Here is a 21,187-nt window from a genome sequence, read left to right on the forward strand (position 1 = left end):
TATCATGCTTTATTTAACCAACCTTCTTTTCTTGACATTTAGGATTCAAATTTTTCTCAATTATAAACAATACAATCAATTTTATTTTAAAATCTTTGAAAATAACATGTTTTTAAATGAGCATACTTTTAGTAGAAGAACTTCTGAATTGTAAAATTTACTTTCAAAACATTTTTATATACTTCTAAATTTCCCCTTAGAAAAGTATTTTTTCATGGTTTTACCAGCATGAGATTCTGGGAATATGATTGCATGACTCCTAAATACTGTCATTCTTTTTCCATTTTAATAGATAAAGAATGTATTTTATTTAATAATTAGCTTTTATTACTGAATTGGCTACTTGTGAATTTTTCTTTTAGTAGTTATATTTTGGTTGGAACTATCTTAGTCTGTCCTGCATTTCTAAAGATTTCAGGTGGTAGGGACTTACATGTTTCCTAGGTTGTTTGACATATATATTTCTGCATCTCTCTCTCTCTCTCTCTCTCTCTCTCTCTCTCTCTCTCTCTCTATATATATATATATATATATATATATATATATATATATATCACATGCTTTCATATGGATTTGCCATTCTTGGTTTCATTCATGCATATACATGAGCCTTAGTTTTGTAATATGACCTCCAAGTGCTCGCTCTTCTTTCTTTCTCTTTAAAGAGAATAACCCACAATCTGGATGAAATTCTAGTTAATTTTTCATTACATGATTTCAGGAGACGGGGTCAAAAGGAGCTAGTAGGCCATTCAATTATGTGCTTAAGTGTGTTGGAAAATGTTCTCCCCCCCCTCCCTCAGGTGTACAATATTTTACTTGGGCTTGTTTTTCAAGTGCATTTAAGTGTGACTAAACATTTTTGGATACTGCCATTAAGTAAAGAAGAGACCCATCTTGTTAAATATTCCTTCATCAGCTTTACAGTTACCCAGTCACAGGCAGCGAAGGACCTGCGAGGGCAGAGGGAGGGCAGGTGGTTGGCCTGAGGAATCTCAGGATTGGGGTGCTCTGTTGTCCCTCCCACTGCTACTTGAAGAAGTGATTGGTTCAAACTGATTTCTGTCTCATAATTTTGGATAGGTCATAAGTGAGGAGGAGGGGAAGTCATGAGGTTGGACCTCAGTTCAATTGAAGGCTCAAGGTTCTTTCTCATAAACCACACAAGACTAGACCGCTATCCTTTTGGAAAGAGTGGAGAACTGAGATATAGTTTGTCTCACACAAGTAGAGAGAGCCTTTGATTTCTCTTTGTCTTTGAGTTGAAGATAAAGGATGTCCACTGAAATTGTGGAAGGGAAGCCCAATAATCTGGGGGAGAGAGGAAGAGCTCGAAGCTACACTTTCCTCAGGGTTTTCCAGCCAATGTTTAACCGCAGTATTTTCACTTCTGCAGTCTCTCCTGCCGCAGAACGCATCCGATTCATCTTGGGAGAGGAAGATGACAGTCCAGCGCCGCCTCAGCTCTTCACTGAACTGGATGAGCTGCTGGCTGTGGATGGACAGGAGATGGAATGGAAGGAGACAGCAAGGTGAGGCATGGTTGATGGAATGCAGCGCTGACCTGGGGAAGCAAGTGTAGGCAAAATGGATGAGCCTTGAGTGCTGCCTTCTCTGGCCTTAGCATCAGTTGGTTGATGGGTGTGATGCTGGATTAAGAATTGGGTAATTCTTTAACTGGACATTAATGTGGATTCAGGGTTCCTCTTGTTCACTTCTGGAGCATATTTTATTAAACAGGGCTGTAAGGATTTGACTTTTGTTGACAAAGACGTCAATCTTAATTTGTAGGCTATTTAATGGTAGAATATAAGGGCGATAATAAACCCTATCACCCCAAGGCTATGGCCAAGACACATTTCAACACATCTCTACATGCGATCATATCTTGTGTTATCCTCTGTGATGCTGTCCAATCCCAGATAGAATGGGCACTGGGGAGAAAATCGTGGCTCTAAGACAAAGATAGTATAATTTCAAGCAAAAGCCCCATTATCTTCTAAATTTTCAGCTGAAAGAAAGTATAAGGTTTATCTGAATGTGGAAGTTAGATACCTCAGTTTAACTCTATACTCTGACCCATTACATGACCCTGTTTCTTAGTAGAGTGAATAATAGCACTTATTACATGTGGTATGCATGTAGACATATAAAATATACACTATATGGATATAATATGTGACATGTATAATCATATCTTGAATATTTGTGTGGACATGATTTGTAAATTGTTCAATACTTTGCAAGTTTCTGAGGTTCTAGAAGTCACAGCTGAGATTTGCTTTCATAGATATTTAGTTACATATTCCAGACCTAATCTCCTGTAATGTGTACTAACCCTCTGCAGGATGCACCTTGAGTCTATAAAGGAGGATACTGGAGCAAAGGCTGTTTCTCACTAGAAATGGCAAAGGCCATTTCTTCCTTTCTTTCTTCGTGGAGTGAGGCTTACACTCTTACAAGTTGAGGAGTCTTAGTCTACTGTTGGTTTTGCTATTCATTAGTTAGCTCAGCACAGCTGGTAGTCTTCCTGAGCCTCAGTTTCCTAGTCTGCCAAGAGAGGATCTTCCAGGATTTCCTCTTCTCTACTTTCTTGCTCTAAAATTTTCTTCTTCTGTGTATGTTGGTTTAATCAGCAGTGCCTCTAATGGCTCCTTTGACCTTTTCATGTTGAACTATTTGTTAATAGTTATCATCGACAAGAACACAGGAATGGCTTTGTTCTTTGTTTCTTGTCAAATGTTGGCTACCCATTAATTTACATGACCCCTGATTTCAGCCAAGTGAAAAAAGTGACATTTCACTGTGTAGGCAACTCAATGTTGAATGAAATAGTTACAATGTCTCTATTTTTGATTCATTTTGGTTCAGGGAGGATACCAGGTGTTCTCTGTAGTCCAGGCTGGTTTTGAACTCATGGTGATTCTCCTGCCCCAGTCTATTCAGTACTGAGATTACAGGATTGAGTTATGATGCTTGGACATGTGGGATTCTGATGACCAAAATGACCATACATGCTTTACCACCTTGAAAGTATATTTAGGCAAGTTATGTACCATTTTGGTGATGTAATCCTAGAGAAACTTTGGATAATTTCTTCTATTTAGGAATCATTATGATTATTTCTAATTGCATTTCTGATACTGCTTTCCTTACTACATGAATTCATTCCAAGTCAGAGATCACCCTGTCCTGCTTACTATAGCATTCTCCTAGCTTTGAAGTGCCTGGTTCATAGAATCTGCTCATAAATATGTGTTGAATATTAACTAGTGGAGAACGGATTGCTTTAAAAATAACTATATTCTTTTGAGTTTTTTTAGTTAACATACAAATTAGTAATGTTCATTATGACATTTCCATACTTGTATGTGATTGTATTTTAATAGAAAAATAAGTGTCTTGAACATAATCGTTATCATTTCTTTCTGCTGTGTTCTGACAGACTCAAGGTACCCAGTCCATCCATGCTAACGCTCAGGGAGGCCCTGTGCTTCAAAGTTCATGAGATTCCTCAATATACTGATGGCATTTGCATTCATAGCTCTAGACTTCCTTCCTTATTTAATTGGCATTGAGTAATTGGAGGGCTATTAGCAGTTATATTATTAATACATCCAGACCTGCTCCTCCTACAGATTTCTCCATCTCAATACATGATTTCATTCTCTTGGATACTTCAGCCCAGACATCAGAGTCTTCCTTATCTCCTACCTCACTTACACCTGTTTTCTGATCAATTGACACATTTGATTTCACTCTCTGAAATACTCAGATATTTTAGCATCTCACCACATTTCCTGTTCAGTACTGCTTCAGGCCTGGCTCCAGCTCTGCAAAACCCTCCAATTTTCTGGTCTCCTTATCCCTGCCTATATTTTGCTTATAAACTATCTACCCCAAGGTACTCAATAGACTTTTGTGTCTTTTCCTCTACTTCGGCCTCCTGGAGCCCCAATGGCCAATTGCACTACTCTCTGAGGGACTCTGTATTTGCTACCTCTTTGTGCCCATGTACCCCTCAGTTAGCTACATGACACACTTGCTTCAGGCTGTTATTCATATATTACCTGACTTTTGAGTTGAAACATTCACCTATACCTCCTGTCCCAGGTCCTCTATCATATTTTTGACCTTTGCACCCATTGCCACTTAGCATAGTATCTACCTTGCTATTATGTCTTCCTAATGGAGTTAAATCTCTGTAAGGGCAGGGATTTTGACTTTCTTGTTCTGCACTCTTCTCCTTAAGCCCAGAACTCCCTGCTTCACAGCCATACTCACGGAACAGGGTGTGTAGAGAATTAAAATTTTGGTTCTGAGTGTGCTGTCCCATCTGAATTCTGTGGAGAGCTTTGGCAGTGACCATGCTTCTGGGAATATTTAGATCTCCAGTAATCTGTACTTCTTGTGACACACACTGCGTCAGAATGTTTCTGTAGTGATGTTTGACTTCCATTTGTGATGTGCATTTTCCAGCCACAATAAAATGCCCAACCTCCTATTAAAAGGCCTCAAACCTCCCAGATGAATGCAATTTAAGTGCCTAGAAGAGAGCCATTTCATATGTGATGATGTGGCATGATTTTTTTTTTTTCTGGCTGACAAATATGTTTGACATTTTTTCTTTCCTTTGAAAATTCCCATTGATAGACTTCTTTTTTTTTTTTTTTTTCTTTTTTTTTCTGGACATGCTAAACAAGGGCCTTAGTGCTGAATTACATGCTTTCCACCAAGCACTGACAGCAGGTAGACAGTTTTATTTCAATGAAAGCTAGCTATCTAGACTTTTAAAACTAGCTGTGGTTTCTAGTGTGGGCCTAGAACAAATGCCATTCTTCTTCCCCCTAAAGGGTTTGTACTTTTCTGTTGACTAATGATTTTATTTAACTAAGAATATTCTGCAGCAAGCTTTGGCATTACTGTGATTTGAGTCCCACTTTAGGAATTATAGGTTGGTCCCATTCCTCAAATAATGAAAATGTTTTCAGGAATAGAGAAGATGGCCCCTTTGGGTCTGAGAAAGTGGAGTAGTTATGAAATATTAGCAGCAAGAGAAGCCTTTACTAATATGGGATTTAAAGTGGCAGCTCTGTGTCTTCCTTTTCACATTTATCCCCATTTTTTCTTTCCAAGAAGGTAGGGTAGAACTTGGAAATTTCTAGTGGCTTTTCGAAAATAGGGCACAAGCTAAAGACTGTGCAAAAGGTAGACTTCTCATGTTTGAAATGTATGATTGACTGATGGAGGTACTGTGTTAGTCTTCTTAGAGGGCACCTTTACAATGTGTCATCATTAGAAAAAATCATATTGAATATAACTACAATAATTAAGATGGAACCACTCAAAATGGTGAAGAAGGCTATACCCCTAATCAAAACTCCATTAAGCTGGGTTTTGTGGCCCACAACTACAATCCTAGCACTGGAGGAGTGGAGCCAAGAGAATTAGAGGTTCATGACTACATAATGAGTTTGAGGCCAGCCTGGAATAAATGAGATCCTGGCACAAAACAGAACAAAAATCAAAACAAAACAGGAACCCATTAGAGTCAGTTCACAGGTGAACAAAGTAGACAGATTAAGGAATAGCTCCTATTCTTGCTTTGATGATGGCCCAAAGTCATGAGGAAGGGACAGGATTTTCGCTCATCTTCCACTTTTTTATTTGAATTAGGATTAGCTCTTCCAAAGTGATTCCTCATTTTCAGTTTGTCCTTTATGAGTTTTCAGTGGCCAGTGCTGAACATCACCAATATGGCATGATTATGTGTTAAAGATGACCTGCTCTGTGTAATTCAACCTCACTGGCAAACCTGGTCAGAAAGAAAACCCTCACAAGTTCTCAGAAACATTAGCCAACAGAGGAAAAGGGCATCACTGTGTCATGTCCAGGAACACAACGCAAACTAATGTTTATTTGTGTTTCTGTTGGGCATGCTGACCCAGCTCACCCCTGGGGAGCCTCTAAGGTCATGGCCACAGAACAGCAGTGTGCACCTTACACTGTGAGTTTGCCATCTCCATAGCCCACAGTTCTTTGAATTTCTATAGCAGATGACTCTGGGAAAATCCTTCTTGGACCGAATTTATTTATTTATTTTTCTGTAAGAAGAAGATTTGGGGAATCCAATTACATATATATAATTAGATGCCATTATATTTAGATAATTATATGTGATACTTACCATGGTTGATCTAGAAATTTATGGATTCTCCTAAAATAGCATTTATCCCAGGTATATACTAGCATTGGCTTCTTTTACATGTGATGGAGCATTTTTTTTTAATTAGCAAGAAATTCATTATTATTATATCAGTAGTTTTACACAGTTGGATTATATTCTAGTGCAAAGGTCATGAGGATTTTCCACCATGAAACTGGCAGGTTTTAAAGTTAGAGGTCTTGTCTTTACTTAATTATATTTAATCATATGATTGGAAAGTTGCAAAACTCAGTGATTCCCAGTGGGCCTTCTGTTTCTTCAGCAAACGAGTGAAACGGTCTTTGGTTGGCAGCCACTCAAAGTATATTACACTGCAGAGTACTTTATCATTATTCTTCTAAGACCTTGGAATAAATAAAATTCACCTTATAAACTGCTCCTCCAAGGGTACAACAGTTTTGTAATTGCATGCATTTAAAAAGCCAACTTCTAAAATTAATTTTCCTGTAGCGTGTCACGTACTGAAACAAGAAGAGGGGGGCAGAAACCCATTACAACTGTGTGGCTATTCATAGTGATTGTGGAGGGTAGATGGTGGCTTTCAGTGAAAGTGTCTGGTTTTTAAAAACATAATTACATGGGTCTAAAGCACCTTTGCAAAATGTCTGGTACTTGGGTAGTCTGAACTTTGGTCTCTCCGCCTTAGCCTTCTTTTTAATGGATGTTGATTTGAATTGTGGAGTGTTGACTCTTTGTTTTTCAAGTTTGTCCTTGATGTGAGAGGCAGATAGACAGAGCATGCACCCTTTCTGGGAAGAAACTGTCTACAACCAGTTTAAATGGGAAAATTGGTATAAACATCCCTTGAACAATTAGAGCAGTAGATTTGTTTGATAGGCATTGTGCCAATTTCTGTATGCTGTTAGTTGTGTGTTATGCTGTCATCACAGTATCCAATATTTATGGAAGCTGGTGTGAAATAGATGCTAAAGTGAGCCTCGGGATCTTATACATCCCTCAGGAATAGAACTGTAAATAGTGGGCTAGTTATGAGTCTTTACTTCCTTTCCTTGTGGTAATCTTGACCTGAGGTTGGTGTGATTCGTTGAGGTGAGTGGTTCTCTTCAGAAAGTCCAGCCTCGTTGGAATTAATGATTTTTCATTGCTCTTGAGGAACTTACTCTGATTTCTGCTTTAAGTCAGTAAGTTACCTGTAGTTATAAGCTGCAGAGAGGAATAAATAAAAGACAGGCCAGGGGAGAGTCAGTGAATTTTCTCCTTTTTGAAAAGTTTTATCAAAATTCTATTGTTTAGTTAATTGAGGATTGTATTAGCCTCTTCAGGCTGCAGTGACAGAATGCTGTAGACTAAATATCTTACACATCATAAAAATTTAGTCCTCATTGCTTTTCAGTGTGGGAAGTCTAAGATTAAGGGCTTTGCAGATTTGGTGTGTGATAGGACCCATGTGCTCTTGATGGCCCATTCTAGTTGCAAAAGGCTCCTCCCTGGGCTCTAGAATTTCAGCATAAAAAACAGGGGTGGTGGCTCTGTCCATTATCCTAGCACTTGGGAAACTGAGGCAGTATAGTTACCATGAGTTCAAGGCTAGCCTGGACTATGGAGTAAGAATGTCTCAAAAACCCAACCCAATAATAACCTCCCCCCAAACCAAATCCTCAAGATTTCAACATATAATTTAAAATATTTATTTATTTATATTCTATCTATCTGTCTGTCTGTCTATCTATCTATCTATCTATCTATCTATCTATCTATCTATCTATCTTGTGTGTGTGTGTGTGTGTGTGTGTGTGTGTGCGTGTGTGTGTGTGTGTGCGTGCATGGGCATGGCTGTAGGAGTGTGGGTGTGTGTGTGTTGCAGGGGAAGTGGGGATAATTTTTGTGAGTTGGTTTTCTCCTTCCACCAAGGGTTCTATGGGATCAAATTCAAGTTGTCAGGCTACCAAAGCAAGTGCTTTTACCTGCTGAGCCGTTTCATTAGCCCAACATAAGAATTTCAAAAGATTCAAATACCACACCACGCCACGCTACACCCAAATGAAACAAAAAAGAATTCTCAGTCTCCAAGATTTCAACATTTTAAAGAATTCAACAATCAGGCTATATCAGGTAACAGCAGAAAACAACCACTTCTACAGACAAGCTATGCTTATCTTATTTTTGAAGTAATCCAGTTACCTTAATTGCTTACTATTATTTTTGTTATGGCCATAAGATACTGTAAATGTGTAACCTTATACTCTTTCAGGGTATAAGGTTAGCAATACAGATTGATAGCAACTGATGGGTGGGAAGTCAGTTAAGAAAGATAACGGGGAAATGAAGCCTGTTTGAAGCATTACACTACAGTTCTAGTTGACCTGTGCCATATTTCTTGGGCTTAAATTCTGTGTTTAAATATTCTCTTAGCTAGTGAGAATACTCAGGAGTACAAAATATGTACTAGCTGTGTTTTCTATAGATGGCATATTTCTAGGTATCTCTGACCTGATATACATATATACACACTATGGGCACTTCTACCTTCTGGATTCTGATCTTAAGCTAAGAATTAAGACACAAAATAAAATGGTTCACATAACATCTACCACAACATGTTTAAAGATTCTTCGAGCAAGGAGGAAAAGATGTTAGTCAAAGCTAACAGCGTCATAATAATCATATGATTATTTTTGAAGTAATCCAGTTACCTTAATTGCTTACTATTATTTTTGTTATGGCCATAAGATACTGTAAATGTGTCTTGCATCACATAGAGTCTCTGGAAATAATTCCAACCAAAGAGGAAGAAAATGTCATTTCAAACACATACACACAGGGAGAGGGGGACAATAGATGTTTTGGAATATATTTCAACCTCTTCTATAGAAATAAACTGTGTCCATGCTTGAAGATTTAGAATCTCTTTGGTGGTGCTGCTGAATTTTAATTTTTTTTATTATTTTGAGAATTTCATACCCGAGTACCATATTTTCATCATTTCTACCTCTCCCTTTTCTCCTTCCAACTCTTCCAGTGTCTCCCTGTACTCCCTCTCAACTTCATGACCTTTTTCTGTATACATTATCCTATTGAGTCCACTTAGCTTTGCTCACATGTGCATGTGTTTGGAGCGGACGGATCCCAAGTGGCTTTTCAACTCTAGAGATAAAAAGGCAAACATTTAAAAGTCAAGGCCACTTGCTGTTTTGGTTGGTGTGATACCAACCAAAGGAGTATTACAGAGTATTGGAGACTCTGATAGTTGAGAGGGTGGAGATAGAAGTTACCATTTACATGTGGGGTTGCCTGGCTCTGAGGAGCTTCCTGGGAGGAGTGTGGTGGGAGACAGTAAAATACTTCTTTCTGAGTCAGATGAGTGTCGGGTGTGATAAAAACCCTAAACTCTTCTTCAACACAGTGGTTGATCTCTTGATCTGTTTCACTTGCAGTACTCTTAGTGAGTTTCTTCCCCTCTCTGGGGGTTGTCAAGAGTTCTATAAATAATACCTTCTGTAGAGCTTCCTCTGACCTCTGCCCTTTGTTCTCATCTGCAGTGAGTTAGGTGAGTGTTTAGCTTATTCTAGGAAAATGTTTTTCAATCATTAAACCCATGGGTGAAAAATGTAGGAAAACAAAATTTAACCCCATCATTCCCATTCCAGCATCATTCAGAGGTTCAATGGGAAAGGCAGAAGAATGCAGGTGATTGAAGTAATGAGGCATCCTATTTCCTTTAGCTTCTTAGGAGAGTCTGTGTGATATGATACATGTTTTATAAAGGCTTCCAATTGTGTTCTTTTTTTCCCCTCAAACTTAAAAACAGGGGTCTTTGCTTTTTCTGTTTCAAAATGTTGACTTATCTTAGAAAGCAGAAGCTGTGGATGAGGGCTGTTTGTACCAGTGCAAAGGTTACTAGAGGATGTATTCTCATCACAGTGAATCTGTGGTCCACTGGGCTTGCTCATTTTAAACACGTGGAGCCTGGATTCGAGGGTAAAATCACTATTAGCATTTCAGTGAGAATGACATATGCCTACTGAGACAGGGACATCCAATGAAGACATGGCAAAGCATGGTCCTTATTAAGCACCAACAACTGGACATTTTCCATTCAAGATAAATATTGGTTCATTGTTGCTCCTTCATCTTACACAAACCTACCTTGTAAGGTGCCAACAGAACATACTCAGTGGTGCTAGCTTTATAATCACAGGATTGACCTACATGGGAAATTTTAAGATGTATCTTTTTTCCTCATCTAAAAACAACCTATTTAACCATTCTTAGGGATTTCATGGTTGCATGGGGGTATGCTTTGACTTCTTTTGGTTCACTTTTTCTTAAGAGAAGGAGTAGTCTTGTGACTATATGTGTTCCTGGAGATGCCAGAGGTGATAACACAATAAACTTTTAAGACTGCACAAGAGGAGACATATGGAAGTGCTGGTCCGGGTGTGTGGGCAGGGGTTGGTATTGCCATCAAGGAAGGTTGCAGTTCTTGTAATTGTCTCACTAACCTCATCTTCCTAGGTGGATTAAGTTTGAAGAAAAAGTGGAGCAGGGTGGGGAACGATGGAGCAAACCCCATGTGGCCACGCTGTCCCTGCACAGCTTGTTCGAGCTGAGGACCTGTATGGAGAAAGGATCCATCATGCTTGACCGGGAGGCATCTTCTCTCCCACAGCTGGTGGGTGAGTATGCCATTTTCATTTCCTCTTCCATTCAGATCCCTGTAGGGTAAGCAGGGTTGAGCATCCCTTGTAGCACTTGCTCTTAGAGTTCTGTCATGAAATGAGTCATTTGTGAAAAATTTAACAAATATTAAAAAAGGTAGCATTAAGAAATAATGCCCCTCTCTGGTTATGGTTATTGTTCCTATTTTGGAATATTTTCTTTCAGATTTATTTGCCAGACTTCTACTTTGTGCTTTTTTTTTAATCCTCCATTTTTGTTACAGCCAAGGTCATTTTGTTACAGCTAAGGTTATTTAATGTGGATAAACATATTAATTTATTAACCCACTAGCATAATTAACATTTTTGTAGATACATGTGTATGGGGGTTCATATGCATACATGTGGATGGATGGCTGTGTATGCGTCTGTGCATACATGTATGTGAGCATGTTCCTGTGCAGGCTAGAGGTAAACCTTGGTTTCATTTCTCAGGAACCAGCTTTTTTTCTTTTTTCTTTTTCTTTTTTTTTTTTTGAGACAGCATCTCTCCTTGGGCTGGAGCTCACTGACTAGAATAGGTAGGTTGGCCAATGAGCCACAGTGATCTATCTGTTTTTATCTCTCCAGGGCTGGTATTATATGTACATGTCACTATGCCTGATTTTTTTTAAAAAACATGAGTTCTGGTGGTTGAACTTAGGTTTTCATGCTTGCATAACAATTACTTAGTTACTGAGCCATCACCTCACCCTAGATTAATATTCTGGAAAGAGAAGCCCGTCACTCTCTTATTTTAATTGGCTATCTGGACACTAGGTTTTTAGAACTCTTTGACCCTAGATGTTTCTCTGAGATTTTCTACACCTCAGTTTTATTATCTTCAAAAGAGAGTTTATATCTTAGGGAAGAAGAGAAATCCTTTGCTTCCTGGGCTGGTGTGATGGGGAGTGGATTCCCAGTCATAGAGCTGTATGTGGAGAAATGTTGTGGGGCAGGATGCCAGCAGGACCTTATGAGCCACTGACTGTATCAGGTCACTTTGGCACAGAGTTATCATTCATATCACCAGAGCTTATGGAATGTCTCTGTGTGAAATTTCACCATTAATCCTTCCAGTGAGTGTATGTTTTGCTCTGCATGAAAAAAAATCTCTGGATGTAGTTATATATTTATTTCGTGTGATACTGAGTGGTTTCACAGAAAGAGTGCTGGGATTGCAGTGGGATAGCAGTCTTCCTCTCCTAGTGTGGATGGTCATGGCCAAAACTCATTACTTAACCACTCTTGGAGTCTCAGTTTCCTCATCTGTGAAAGCAATATTAAGGTGCACACCAGAGTTTCCTTTCTTGATGCTATGATAAAAATACCTTGATTAAGGCGACTTTAGGGGAGAAAGGCTTATTTTAATTTGTGATTCCAGGCTGTGGTCCATCATAGCTGCAAAGTCACAAAGGCAGTAGCCTTAGAGAAGTGTTCGCATCACATCCATCTCCAGGAACAGAGAGCAGGGAAGGCGTGGGTGCTTGAGCTCAGCTTGCCTTCTTTTTGTCTAGTCCTTAGAATGCTGCTGTCTGCCTTTAGGCTGGGACTTGTCACATCTGTGAACATAACAGAAACTGTCTCCCACAGACATGTCCACAGCCTTATCTAATCTGTGTGGTCCCTGCCAGAGATGCCCATCCCAGGTGATTCTAGACTATGTCCGGTTGACAGTGGAAACTGAGCATCACAGTGTCCCTTTCAGAGTCATTAGGAGAATTAAGTAAGGTCACCAGCCCTGTTGGGCTCATACTGTCTCCCAGTGTAGTTAGCTACCTAGATTTTCCTACTTGTCACATGACAGACCCCTACTTAAAGTCTGATTTGAGTCTGGCAGTTAGATGCTTGGGGGTTTCATAAACAGAAACAGAAAAATTCCAAAGAGTATGGACTGAAGAAATGGAAGAACCTTTATTCATTCATTTATATTCATCCATTTATTTGTTTATTTATATTTATATTTTTGCTGGTCTTAGAGCCGATCAACAGGGTGATAAGTTTCTTTTTCTGCAAAGCTGAACTTTTCTGCTAAGCTGTCTTTGTGGTCCTCAATTCCAGAAGGACCTATCGTAAAGAGTTTCTGGTCTCTAGCAACACCTTGACTCTCTGTACATAGCAGAAGACAGAGTCCCACATCAAATTAGACCCTCTTTAGCCAATGGACAAACACTGAAGATCTGACATGTACTATATTTAAAAAAGATGAATTGAGCATTTGATGTTCTTGCTTAATTTCCCATAACATTTTATTATTGGCTTTGGACTCTTCCACCCTCCATGCATTTGCTTTAAATATTGTCATTTCATGTTAAAATTAGACAGCACTAGGTCACTTTGAGGTATCATCACTCACTAATATGTTTGCTCTGCAGTCCCTGGGGCAAGGAGGCAGAGTGCCAGTGCTATCATTCTGGTACTGATAATACAGGAAAGCAGTTCAGAGGCAAACCACACATCATGAGCAAAACAAAGGGAGGAAAAAAAAAAGGCCAGCATGGCAGAAGAGAAAAATAGAGCTTGCTTAAAGGAGTGCAACCCAATAAAGAAACGAAAATCCTCCAACAGAATGAAAACCCATGGAGAATAAGATATGAGCAGTACAAAGCCTGCATTTCATTTTAAATGACAGAAGACAGTGCAGTAATTTGAAGAGTTATAATGATTATTTTGTTATTAGGAAAATGTTTTCCTAGCAGAGGATGAAGTTGCTATGTCCTGCATATACCAGGACATATGATAGCTACACCCTCCTAAATCTCGTGTTGTGTTTCCTCCCAGCAGCCCAGTTTTACTTCAGAAAATGGGAAGAAAAGAAATGATAGCAAATATGATTATACCCAACAGATAGTAGGATGATTTCTAGCCATCTTGCTGGTTTACCTACTATTGTTTCTCTTCATCTGCCCCTGAGAGGAAGATCACTGCAGGTCATAGGCAATGTCATGGGGATGTTCAGAGCATGGTGGGAAAATGTCATTCTTACATTAAAATTAGCTTACCTCTGATTCTTTTCAGGACCTCTGTGCTGTGTGTGTGTGTGTGTGTGTGTGTGAGAGAGAGAGAGAGAGAGAGAGAGAGAGAGAGAGAGAGAGAGAGAGAGAGAGAGAGATCCCTACTGTATTTTAATAGAAAAATTTGTCTTTGAAGCATTACAGAAGACAAGACATAATTTTGGGGGGTTATTTTAATAGGTTTATTATTAGCATCACCATTGTAATCCTACATGTTAAGGGTGTCATTCACACACGAAGTCAAGTTCATGGAATTTTCTTCTACTCTTAAGTTTAAAAAGAAAGCTGTAATCCATTTCAGGTATTTAGCACAGTGCAAAATGGATGAGAAAAATGTAGCTCTATTTTTGGAGCACACACACACACACACACACACACACACACACACACACACACACACACACACGCACACACGCACCCCAAGCTCTGGTTGTCTGCAGATGTGTGAGTCCTGATGTTTATTGATTTCTTTTTCTTAAAAGAACCCTACCTTTTATACTTTTAAAATTTATATTTATTGCTCTTTATAATCATAAAATTAATATATGCACATTTAAAAATAATCCATAAAAATTGTACTATAAATATAAAACCTTCACTAATTTTACCTCAGAAGTGAAACATTCCCTAATCTAATTTTGCCTATCATCTCAACATTTTTCTTCTATGTAACTCTGTTTATGCACATGAAATGGAATTACAGTACCTCTTCACAAAATGGAATTACAGTACTTCGTGTGTGTGTGTGTGTGTGTGTGTGTGTGTGTGTGTTGCATGTGAATGTGTGAGGATATGGGTGTTTGCACTGGTGGAGGCTAAGGTTATGTGTCTTCTTCATCAATTTTGGTCTTATAGCCTTGAGACAAGCTCCCTCACTGAACCTGAAGATTTCTGTATATGGGTGATCTAGGATGGATGGCTAGTGAGCTCACTAGGTCTTTCTGTATCTGCCTTTAATGCTGGGGTTATAGGCATGCATAGTCATGCTAGACTTTTTACCTGGGTGCCAGGACTTGAACTCAGGTCCTTGTGCTTGCAGAACAAGCACTCTTACCTGCTGAGCTATGTCTCCAGTCCCATGGTTCATCATTTTAGTTTGTATTTGCTTAAAGATAAAAACATAAATATCAATATTTTCCCGTTGTTCTATAAATAAAACATAATAACTGTAAAATAATCCATGAGGTATTTGGGTGGCCTTTAAGTTTTTATTATAAAGAAAAGTGCAGATTTTTGTTACAATTTTGCAAAATTGTTTGATTAGTATAGAGTTCTAGTTGTAGAACATCCAAAAGTTTTGAACATATTGAATGGTTTTGGTATGCTTTTGCCAAATGTCTTAGTCAGCACTGTCACAGTCAGGGAATAGCTATAGCGTGAAGTCTTTCACACTGGGATACATGATTTGGATAGACCTAACCAATGTCTTTATTAGGTATACTCACATACATTTATTTACATTATTGTTAATTTTTGAAGTTAAGAAATATTTAGTTGGCCCCAGGTGTCTTTTTTTCTGAATGCTTGCTTGTCCTCATTTCCATTTTCCAAATTCTGGCCACCTTTCTGTTGGTTTGCAAAAGCTCTGCATGGGTTGTCTCTCTGCCTAGTCCGTGTTTGACTTTTTTTGAGGCTCCAGCGGCTTTGAACTCCCTTTTTAGCTCATGCTGCTAGGAACTTGCTATCCTTCTGCTTAAGCGTCCATAGTGTTAGCATCACAGTCATGCACAAGTGTGCCTGGTGGGCTTCCTTTTTAAATATCGTAAATACTGTATCAAATGAAGAAAGATCTCAAATGTGCATCGGCCATCTGGCTTTTAGTCAGGGTTTTGCCTCTAATTAGTCTGTATGGGGGGAAGTCACTTCTTTTCTCCTCTTTCTCACCTGTGTAACAAGAGCTGAACTTGATGTTCCCCAAGGACTCCTTCAGTTGCTGTCATCTAGACTTGGCTCATTTTCTCCCAGTTGGTAGTGTCTGTGGGAGCTGAACACCGAACACTTAATTTCAGTGTGGTTGTAAAAGTGACTGCCCCCACTTTCCTTTGAAAGGTTTTGTAGTCGAAGCTTAAAGAGATCCTGTTATGTGGGCCATTTTTATGGAAGCTTAATGAAGGCCGTAAGCCACATGGTTGTTGTAACCTGTCTAACTGGTGATTCCCAGGCATTAGTACAGAGGGCTGGCTATGCATGCATATGCACTTCGAAGCCTTGCCAGGAAGGCTAGATAAGAAACACTTTAACCCACAGCCCTGGAATTAGAACTGGAATCTGATGACACTTGGGGCAGATGTGTTGGGGCTGTTTATTTTTGTGGTTCTTCTGTAAATGGACTTTCCACTCAGAATGGGACTTACAGGGAAAGTAGAGGGTTGTGCCCGAAAGCACTCAGTTACTGAACTGTGGAACAGGGAGCTAATTGTACTTCCAGGGTCATTCTCAGGCTTTTACTGAGTGGCGTTTGTGTGCTTAAAAATACCCAAAGTTGAAGGCTACTTTGAAACCAAAACACTCGCAAGAGAAACTTCCTGCCTCTTCCAGGTCCCTTACCAAATGGTCCATGTCTCTGTGCTAGGCAAATGATGGAAAATCCTTGATTGAGCCTCTTTTTGGCTTACAAATGGCCAACTGTCCACTGTGTAAATTGCTGGCTTCTAGATGTAGACTGTGAGGCTGAGTGCTTGCTTTAAAGATGAACTGACAATAATAGTGCCAAGAGTCTTCAGCAAGGTCCTGGGGACACCTGCACCTTCTCTTCAGTGCAGGATTCCTTAAGACTGTCTATTGTCCTTCCACCCACTGAATTTTCTATCAGACTTTTGCATAAGAACAGGCTCCTTTTTGTACTCTCCCCCCACAGGAGTTTCCTAAGAGGAGGTGTGCACCCCTCAGACAGATTCTGGCCTGTGTCACTCTGAGTGGAGGCAGAGATTAGAATAGGATGCTCAGACTTCCTGTGGCTGTGAATGCACTTACCTGTGAGAAAGAAGGCTTGTTTTCTACTGCAATAATATTTGGTGTGTGTGTGAGCATGTGTGGTGTGTGTGCACATTCTCGAGTGTAGGCCAGAGTTGTTTGGGGTGTCTCTTTTAATTGCTAACCACCTTATATTTGAGATAACGTCTCTTATGGAACCTGTGGACTCCGGAACTTTGCCGGTCTTCACCACTTCACACTTCACCACATTCTCCCGCCCCCCCCCACCCCCTGTACAAGGTTACAGATGAACAGCACTGTACCAGGCTTTTTATGTAGATGCTGTGGATTCAAACTCAGACCCTCCTGCTTGCACAGTGTAGGACTTTACCACCTGAGCCATCTCCCCAGCCCCCAAAGCCATTCTCTTTTTAAAGTTAAAACATTAAAGAGTTAATCGAAACAATTTTTTTTTTTGTAGTAAGACTAAGATATTAAAGTCCTAAAATCATGTTAGTCAGGCTGTGTTTGAAAACAAGGTTTTAATTGGAGTTCCCCGGGAAAATTAAATCTAACATCTCTGAAAAGATTAGTATATAATTTCATAGCTTAATCTTTTCTTCATTAGTTGTTCTGATATTGGGAAAGGTTTTAAAGAAAACATAACTTAGAAGAACTGAGGAGATAAGTCTTTAGAAATCATTCCTCATGACTTTACAATGTACAACTTCTCTTTTTTTTTTTTTATACCTTTGATGTTATGTAATACAGGGCATGAAAATTTGAACCTTACTTTTTAAATTTAAAAATGAAAATTTCTGACTGTTGGTCACAGAAACTTTGATTTAGGGGAGTTTACCTTTACTGGGCTATTAGAAAATAAAAAGAAATAAGGACAGTTCTACCTTTCTAATGACAGTTAATGCTAGCGTGTTTATAATTCTCTCATTAATGCCAGAATTCTGTCCCTTCATATGAAGTGGGAAGTTGGAGTTTTGGAAAATAATGTATTGATGATAGATTTGGTGGTGAGGTGACATCCATAAAGCTAGAGTGACAGTTAGCTTTGTGGTTTGGCGTCTGATATTTGTGTCACTTTGCTTTCCATCAGAGATGATTGCTGACCACCAGATTGAGACAGGCCTATTGAAGCCTGACCTTAAGGATAAGGTCACATACACTTTGCTCCGGAAACACCGGCATCAAACCAAGAAGTCCAATCTTCGGTCCCTGGCTGACATCGGGAAGACTGTCTCCAGTGCAAGTAGGATGTTCACCAACCCTGATAATGGTAATACAAAGCCAGCTGGCTGCTGCTGTCTCTTCCTGTATCACTCACCTTTATTCCATCCCTTCGAATCCTTCCTCCTTCCTCTTTACTTGTCTTTTCTCAAGGTCATGTGCCATAGTCATTTCATGATCCTTTTTATACAATTGGGCAGGTGTGCAATCTTGCTGGAAAAGTTTCACTGTTGCTATAGGTTACAAAGCCACAGTGCCTGGCCTCGCCATATGTGTCTATGCTGATTGACTGAAGTGGCTTGTTAAGGCCTCTTAGTGAAACAACTGAGGATTTCAGATGAATCAGCAAGCTTGCAGATAATATGGAGTACCTCAGGGAATATGTCTTCAAGATGACTTACAACAACTAGGAGTATCTAATAAGATATGATAAATGCTTTGCAATATCACATAATAACATTTTGCTTTAGGATGGTTGTTTGTGTCTAATCTATTAGTGTTCATCTTACTGCTATATGACTCAATATTATTTTTACCACTTGAAAAGGCAGTTGATTTCTTGATAAATAATAATCATATTCAGATGGAAGTATAATTATCCAAGATGGGTTATTAACTCATTATGTAAAAATAGGAAAGGTACTATGCTCTTGTTACATTTATTTTATTGTATTTACTACAATTTCTTGCAAAGTGTCTCTCTTTGGCATCATTCCCATCGGTGGAAATAAATTTCATGTTTGGGTGCAGTTTGAGAAGGGGTGAAATAAGTTTCCATGAATTGTGGGAAATGAAGATGTGGTGAGCAGATAAGAATTAGATTGGTAGAATGAGCCCTAGACTCTACCACCATTGTGTCTCCTTAGTACCAAGAGAGTGAGGGAAGTGTAGTCACCTGTACTTTCATAATATGTTCTCAGACACAAGGCAGGTCACAATCATTATAGAAAGTGAATGTGATCCCAGTCGGTCCATATCCAGGAATGTCATTTTTCTCACTTAATACTCAAAGCTAATGAAGATAGATTACTATAAACAAAATTTCGTATTTTTAAACCCAAACTGTCTATAAAATAATTAAGAGATGAATGCTTTCAATAGAACACATTCACAAGAGAGACAGAGAGTCCATTTTAGGATGTTTTTGCTGTGATTTGATGCTTCTACTGTTACTGGGAGCATTGCTGCCAACAGAGGTATCTTGTATTTTATATGCTTTTTGATTTATTTTTGAAGGAAGGGTTCTTCAGTGCCATTGCTTGGGCAGGCTGTTGTAATTCATCTTACAAACACTTCATTTTAACCAGCATGTGTATCTGCAACTATGGGAGCTAAATTTCAGGTTTCTTTTCTTTTCTTTTTTTAAAACTCAGACAACAGGTAGAGGTTTGCTTTAAATCATTGTATCAGTAGTAGTACATAGAGGTACTACTCATGTACTCATAGTACATGCTCATATGTTGCATTGAGGAGTCACTGGCTGCCAGGGTGCTCCTTTTCCAGAAGGGTGAGATGCCTTTTCACACACAGAGCAGAAACTAGACAAGGGTGAGTCTCAGACACCAACCTTTTGGAGAAGGTATTTGGATGTGAGGTACAAAGAATGAGTTAAGATTGTTCCTTCTTCAATACTTCGTCCTCACAGTAGATCCCAGACTGCAGAGGAAGCTGAACTTGCCTTCATCATTCACCTCTCATTTGTGCAATACTCTACATGCAGGGCAGGAAGCAAATGGGAAAGGGCAGGCGGTTTTTTTTTTTTTTTTTTTTTTTTTTTTTTTTTTTTTGGCTTCTCAAATGATCAGCCTACACCCTGAAGCATAGGATACGATTAGTTTGTTTCAAACATGTTATTATTGGCCTTTATGTTACCCAACACTTTAAATATCACAGGCAAGATTTGGCCTTGTGAGGTCCTACAGCAATGACTTACACGTGCCTCCAAGGTACATGATCATAAATCATGGGGTGGCACGTTTTTGGCTTTCTACAGGTGCTTGTTCTTAACCTGCAAGTTTGTACGGTTACTTTTGTGTCTTAGGGCTTAATCACTTAATATACCTAAGGACTATGTAATGCTCTTTGAATAAGCATCCAAAGTAAGGAATTATATACCTATCACTGCTCTTCTAATAATCAAGAATCTTAGGTTGACTGTAGTTGGAGCTGGGCTGTAATATCCTCATACAAAGCCTAGATAAATATAAATCACCTTAGCCTTAAATATAGACATAGGTCCTCATGACAGAGACTGTTTTGGCTATGCCAGCAACAGCATGACAGATAGCTGAATGGCATGGAGCCACTTAAGTCAAGGATTGTTTAGCTTCTACTGGTGTCTCAGAGTTAGTTTCATCTCTTCACAAGATCCAGCTGTGAGGGAAGATTCTGCCAGCAGTGTGTTATATGTGGCTCTGTTAAATTCCATTAGCATTCAATTAAATAATCATATTTAAAAACTATGGCAATACTCAAAATGAAGGACTTCTTATTTGGTTGATGACAGTTTACTATAATCTGTGCACTTGTGGTGATTTCCTCCTGTGTGTGAGGGTGTGTAAATACTATAAAATAGGTCTGTTTCTGGTCTCATCATGCACCGGGCCCCAGTGTTGATTCCAGTGGCTTCACGTTAATAATTAAGCTCTGCTACAAGGGCAGTGTTCACACTGTAGAGACCCGCAAGTACTAGAAACCAGGACTTGCTTTATTGGTCTAGTTGTTCCTAAACTTTAAAAAATGATGGAGAAAATACTAACAATGCAGATTAAATGCAAAGCACATACTTAACTGTATACAGCTTCTAAAACACAATCCCCTAGGGTTGAAAAGATTTTTTGGTGGTTAAAATTCCTCTTTGATTTAGTACAGACCAACTGAAACACCACTGACCAATGAGTGAAGCCTAAAACACATATTTATTGTCTCATTTTCTCTTATTACCATACATGATAATATAATCACTCAGACTGACTCACCCTGTGCTTCCTTCCCTTTGGTTCATTATCATGAGCTCACTTTTAATTAGTAAAAAGTTAGTTTTCCTACCAAAGAATTGGAAAGATAGTGCAGTCCATTCTGATGCCTGTAAAATAAATACTGAAAAATCCAATGAGATACATGAGTGCCTAGAA

The 21,187-nt window shown here is 39.0% G+C and overlaps 1 protein-coding gene across 4 annotated transcripts in view; it reads left to right on the plus strand.

The window, feature by feature from the left end:
• Positions 1 to 21,187, plus strand: part of LOC100763623 (electrogenic sodium bicarbonate cotransporter 1) — a 281,927-nt gene that overhangs the window by 86,818 nt on the left and 173,922 nt on the right. For 3 of the 4 annotated variants that reach the window (XM_035452943.1, XM_035452942.1, XM_035452944.1), the window contains exons 3-5: positions 1,397 to 1,532; positions 10,703 to 10,863; positions 17,923 to 18,102. In XM_035452943.1, the coding sequence (XP_035308834.1) occupies positions 1,397 to 1,532; positions 10,703 to 10,863; positions 17,923 to 18,102 (477 nt within the window). The remainder of the gene's footprint in view (positions 1 to 1,396; positions 1,533 to 10,702; positions 10,864 to 17,922; positions 18,103 to 21,187) is intronic. The other variant, XM_035452945.1, reaches the window with a different exon arrangement.

Source organism: Cricetulus griseus (genome assembly GCF_003668045.3).
Source record: "Cricetulus griseus strain 17A/GY chromosome 1 unlocalized genomic scaffold, alternate assembly CriGri-PICRH-1.0 chr1_1, whole genome shotgun sequence".
NCBI classification, from domain to species: Eukaryota; Metazoa; Chordata; class Mammalia; order Rodentia; family Cricetidae; genus Cricetulus; species Cricetulus griseus.